Source organism: Pocillopora verrucosa, chromosome 7 (assembly GCF_036669915.1).
Source record: "Pocillopora verrucosa isolate sample1 chromosome 7, ASM3666991v2, whole genome shotgun sequence".
In the NCBI taxonomy this organism is placed as follows: Eukaryota; Metazoa; Cnidaria; class Anthozoa; order Scleractinia; family Pocilloporidae; genus Pocillopora; species Pocillopora verrucosa.
Window position 1 is genome coordinate 22,602,225 of NC_089318.1, and position 6,000 is coordinate 22,608,224.

The following is a 6,000-nucleotide window of genomic DNA, read 5'->3' on the forward strand; positions in this document are numbered from 1 at the left end:
CCTGCGGGATTGATGTGTGATCAGTTCGCAAGAGTTTTACCATAAGAGTCTTGTTAAAAAAATCTCAAAGCCTTTCTTGGCTGCTAAGAACTGCACGATGATTTTAGCTTTTCCCTCACGGGCAATGATACAGACAGCCACCAAATTTAACAGTAATACGAAGGATTTCTGGTGAATCCGAACTTTTTCAGTGTCTCAGGAAAAATGATCTGATCGGCTGAGCTGCGCAAGAAAGTAAAAAAGATTGGTGGAATTCAAGTAGTTTTTATTCAAAGACGCAAAATATTTGCATAATGATCGCTCGTTATTTCAAATTCTGCCTCTGCAACACCTTTTGCTTTCGTTTTGCATTTGCATATGGAATAAAATATTTTTCTGTTTTGTTTGGCCTGGGTGACACGTTTTTAGTAAAGAAAGCTTCGTTTGAATGATTTCGACCGTTTGAGATCTAGGTACTAGGAAAGTAAACGACTTGCTACGGGCAGGGGGTAGGTTGGGGGAGCAGTAGTTCTTGATGTATTATTGTAAGTCTTCATGAGAGTTTACAGACGCATGGAATTACGTGCCCCCGTCTTATAAGTATCAGAGCTCCAATTCTGCATTTTCTAGCTATTTCTACTTCTTTTATTACTTCATTTAATTTTTTCCCAATTTGTAATGACCTGAGTAAACTTGAGTTCCCACAACTGCAACACAAAAATTGTTTTTTTTGTACGTCTTGCGTGCCTACGCTGCGCGTCAAAACTGCCGTGGTAAGCTGGGCCTAGCGCACTCACGCGGACTTTGCGGTGGCGGGCTCAAGAAAATTTTGAATTGATTGATCATTCGGACATTCATCGGAAATACGTAACGAGTTGTTTTAGAACGAGAGGTAAAAGCTGTGAGGGGATTATCTATGAGTTACGGAATGCGACCATTTTAATGGGTTTATACTCGTGACATTAAATCAATTTCTGGCTTGTATGTCGGTGCTCCGACATGATACAAGCCTTGATCACGTTCTCAAGCCGTCATACGTACAACAAAGCCTCGCTCGTCAAGTGTACACACGCTATTGACGATTTGAGGATATGAAATGAATCCAGATAGACTTGGTCGAATTCCACCGCCAACAAGGCGACTTGTAGTGCGAAAAGCGAACAGCCAGAGGGATTTACGTCCTATCACCGAACGGGTGAGTATTTTACGGTGTTTTTGTTCCGTTCCTTCGACGAAATGTAGGCACTTATAGTTTACTTCCAAATATAATTTGAATGCTTCTTGGCGAGTTTACGGATTAATTAAAGCATACTGTCCGAGTTCTCCAGGATTATCCTAAGCTTATTTTATTTGATTTTTTTCCTTCTAGGCGACTCTCGATAAGGTTCTGGGTTTGACAGTCTCCAGGAACGCAGCTTTAGCCTGTGACCCGTTGTCTGGAGTAGTCGCTTATCCGGCCGGGTGAGCCAAACTTTTTATAAATCCAGACATTTCTTGTCGTGAATTTTGCCAGCATACAAATTAATTTTGCCTCAAGGAATGGCGTGGGTTATATAATGTGGTTAAGTTTATTTTCTGGATAATATTTTCGCCTCTTTGAGGTATCGGATAAAGAAATATTTCGCCGATAAAATGTGTAAATAACAGGAGGTTGCACTGAAGGAAAGGAAGATTGTACGTGACGACTTGTTGCTTGAGATACATGATATGTAACTAACTTACTTAAGAATCCTTTTTAATTTGCAGCTACATAATTTGTTTTCACGAAGACAAATGGACGACGCTTATCAAAATATTACAACTCATAATAATAAGGAGGTTATCACAAGCAAAAATATTCTTGCGAAAACCTATTGTTAAATTTTAATCACGACTTGGCTGTTTCTTCCGAGTAATTATTTGGATTTTGTTCTGGGCTGTTGCTAGTTCAGTGATCTTGTTGAATAATTTCCTCCGGATAAATAAAAAACGTGAAGAAAAGGCGACACCGATGTTCGCCGTATTGTTTTCATGCGAAAAAAAAATGCTGAAATAACTTTGCTCCGCTGGAAGCATATATAATTTATAATTTTTTCTCTGATCTCACACGTCTTTTTTTAGAAAACTGGCGTTGACGTTGAGCTAAATAATTGCATCCAAAATGAAATATTTAAGCTATACTTTAGCCCTAATCGGACGTGTTGACTGAAATTGCTGGTAGTTCTGTTGATAATATAACGGCAGTTAAAAATTGCATACAGGTTGACTAGAATTGAAAGAGTACAAAAAAAGTTATTTCTTGCGTGTAAATTGTATGTTCTTCTAAATTGTGTCTTCGAATATTGCAAGAGGAACGGAGAACTCAAGCTTTAAAACTCCCTGTTAAGCACTTTAGGAAAGAATCAAATTTAATCGCCGCGGCTAGTTTCCTGGAGAGAGTTATTATGGTTTCCTAGCTATTCGCTCTTTGTCTTTTATTCATTTGTTATATTTCGATATTGTATTTGCTCGCACTTGAGGACAGCTAAGTAATATTTTCGAGCGATTTCAGAAACAGTCTCGATTCGGCTAGTTTTTTTCACTCGTGAACCGCAAGGTCAATTCTAATCTTTTCGATCGCTGCGTCTAGAGGGGCAGTTGTTATTGCATACTTCACAGCTGTTGAGACATCACGATACTCAGTTCGTTGTCAAGTCATACTATATTTGCATTTTGTTTTGCTCAAGGAAGGGGTAATTAGAATAATTACTCGCTTACGAAGAATGAGGTATATATTATGAGAGGAACAAAGTAAAATTAAGTCGATCAAATGATTGAATGATCTAGGTACATCTATTTATTTCCCTTAGGGAATGACCATTCTTAAAAGTGAGAAATGTCCCATGGAGTTTGGTATGAAATTACCTGTAAATTTGACAATTCGTTTATTCAATATTTGCTTCATGGCAGCATGTTTTGTTTTGTATTTGACAGCATGACCTTGTTTTTGAAAATTAAAAGATAAGCTTCCAAAAATCAACATGGTAACTTTAGAGTTTTCTTGAAACTAGAGAAGAAGTTTGAAGGCCCAGGTTAGATATGTGGTTTGAACATGGACTATGCAAAACTAATTGATTTGTATCAAATATCACAGGTCACCGTATATTTGATATGCTTGACCGACACATTTAATATACTTAATAGGCGTAGGTTGTTTCGAAACTGAAGCATGCACAAAGTTTATGCAGTGTAGTTGGCACACAGTCAATCTTTGCTGATGCCATTAAAATTATGAATTCACAGTCAAAGAGAGAAAAAGCTTCCCAGCACCATATTGCACTAGTTACAATATCTGTTTACAGTGTCGTCCTTCTAAAAGGAGAGAAAAAAGCTTGGCCACTTGGTTGATATACCCATCTTTCTTTAATGTGGACATTACATTATAAACCAGTCTTATTAACTCTTCTTCATTCTCTCTGCTTCTTTCTTGAGTGTACTGTACATGTACCAAATATTTAGCACACAGTCATATGTATTTAAATCTCCATGCGTGTTTGAGTGGTGTGGCTACTTGCAATTCAACACACAGAAACGGAAAGCATCAGATGCATAATTTTGCTGTCCGAGTGGTGAACAGACAAAAACAATTGAAAATTTGATGTCCATTAAGTTCGCTTAGGTTTAGAATGAGGTATTTACAAGGCAACAATATATTTAAACAATAAAAGCCAAACATTTTTTCATTAGTTCATCATCAGGGTACATCATGATATTATATTATGATACTGTTGCCCAAGAAATAATACAAATTTCTCCTTCTCAGGCAGTAATACATAAAATTGCCTGTAGTACCTACGGTAACATGTAAAATCACATGGAATTCTTCAAAATTCATCAGATAGTATGATTGCTGTACCAGTTTGAAAATTTCTTTTAGCTTTTGTGTTATGCAAATGTATCTGCTATTTCCTCCTGTACATTTTCACAGAGTTGAAAGTTGACAATTCCTGTTATTTTCTTTACTAGATGTGTGGTGGTCTTGTTTAACCCTAGGAAGAACCAACAGAGTTTTGTCCTAAATACGTCCAGGTAAACAAAAGTTGTTCACTCTAGATGTATATAGAGGAAATCAGAAAGCAGCTGACCATGAATATAATTCATAGTTTCCTGTAAGTTTACAAATTTTATTGGTTGATTCTGTAGCCCCCATTTTACAGATGTGTTGCAGAAGTTTCAGTAAAAGCTGATTGCAAACAGAAGGTGGCATATCCTCAACTTTGTTCCCCATCTGTCACTGATGGATTAAAACCTTTGACAATTAACTTGGAAAGTTTTGTAATATAACATGGTGCATGGTTAAAGTTATAAGGTGACAGAGGTCAGCGGTCAGCATGGCACTCAGACGTGTCCTTCTTGGCTCCGTAGTTTTATCATTTTTATTGCTTTTATTTGGTCTTCACCCTGAGAAATATTTATCTGGACATAGCCTATATTATTTCTCTTGTGCACCGCTTCGCTCTGGCAGCTCAATGTCTTCGTTGGAAGTGATAACGGGCAACAAACAAGTAAACTCCACTCGGAGATTAGGCCGCCATCTTGGTTGTCGACTTCGTGGAATGAGTTACCTCGGCGCTAGAGTGAACTATCATCACAATTCAACTTCCAGTTTTCAACTGATTCGACTGATCAAATCTGGTGATGTAAGTTTAAATCCTGGCCCCTCTGCTATTCAAGCTGTAATCGGAAATCGACACTCGACAAACGGCGACCTTGCTTATGCTAGCGCTGTTAGCAATCGTGCACCGCCGTGTCTGCGTAATTTGGTCCACATTATTGTGCCCAAGCCTCAACAAGTGTTGGAAAATATCAAGAACGATACGCAACGATTGTTGCTTTGCCTTCTCAATGCTCGATCTTTGAGAAATAAGTCAGCGTCGTTTGTGGATTTGGTATGCGATAGCAAGGCAGATCTATTTGCTGTTTCTGAAACCTGGCTTACAGACAATGACACTGCTATTCTTAGTGAAATAACACCACAGGGATACAAACTCCTTCATCATCCCCGCAGTGATCGCAGAGGAGGTGGGACTGCATTGATTTTCAAAGAATCTATCAACGTTGAAAAGGTTTCAGCTGCAGGAAAAGAGTCATTCGAGGTGTCAGAATGGTTGGTCAATCCTGTGGCTACTACTCGTTTGCGGGTTGTTTTAGTCTATAGGCCTCCATATTCTGTTAAACATCCTGTGTCTACTTCAACATTTATCACTGAATTCTCAGATTATCTCGAGTCTTTGGTCATGTCAAGTGAGCCTTTGTTAATACTGGGCGATTTTAACATTCATATGGATCTACCTGATGACACTGACTGTAGAAACATGTCTGACCTTCTGGTGTCGATGGGTCTTAAACAACATGTTCTACACCCTACCCATGAACTTGGTCACACACTGGATTTGATCATCACTCGTATATCTGATAACATCATTGCTGGGTGCCCCTACACTGGTGAGTTGTTTTCTGACCATTTCCCAGTCTTCTGTCAACTAAAACCTGAAAGACCTCCGGTGGCCATCAAACATCTGCAGTTCAGAAAAATTAAATCAATTGACCGTGATCAATTTTCCGAGACGATTTGCTCTTCTCAGCTCTGTCTTGACCCACCGGACGACTTGGATACCCTAGTCAATTGTTACAATGAGACACTAAGATCTATACTAGATATCTATGCACCTGTCTTGTCCCGTGATATTGTTGTTCGGCCTCGAGCACCGTGGTTTAATGAAGATATCAGAAAAGCTAAACGGTCGAGACGAAAGGCTGAAAAGAAGTGGAGAATTACTGGCCTATCTGCAGATCGTGCTGCTTTTAAAAAGGAAAGAAATCGTGTGGTGAACTTGATGAATGAGGCACGTCGTGTCTACTACAATCAATTCATTGAAGATAACAGTTCTGACCAGCGGAGGCTGTTTATGGCAAGTAAGAGTCTACTGAATATGCAGCCGGATAGAGCTCTTCCTCCTCATACTGACGTTTCTCTGCTTGCAAATGACATGGGCGAGTTTT

The 6,000-nt window shown here is 38.9% G+C and overlaps 1 protein-coding gene across 1 annotated transcript in view; it reads left to right on the forward strand.

Moving 5' to 3' along the window:
• Positions 1 to 832: 832 nt before the first annotated feature.
• Positions 833 to 6,000, forward strand: part of LOC131780075 (mitogen-activated protein kinase-binding protein 1-like) — a 32,462-nt gene continuing 27,294 nt past the window's right edge. The window contains exons 1-3 of the mRNA XM_066169325.1: positions 833 to 1,174; positions 1,349 to 1,440; positions 3,964 to 4,026. Coding sequence (XP_066025422.1) covers positions 1,076 to 1,174; positions 1,349 to 1,440; positions 3,964 to 4,026 — 254 coding nt within the window. The 5' untranslated portion in view covers positions 833 to 1,075. The remainder of the gene's footprint in view (positions 1,175 to 1,348; positions 1,441 to 3,963; positions 4,027 to 6,000) is intronic.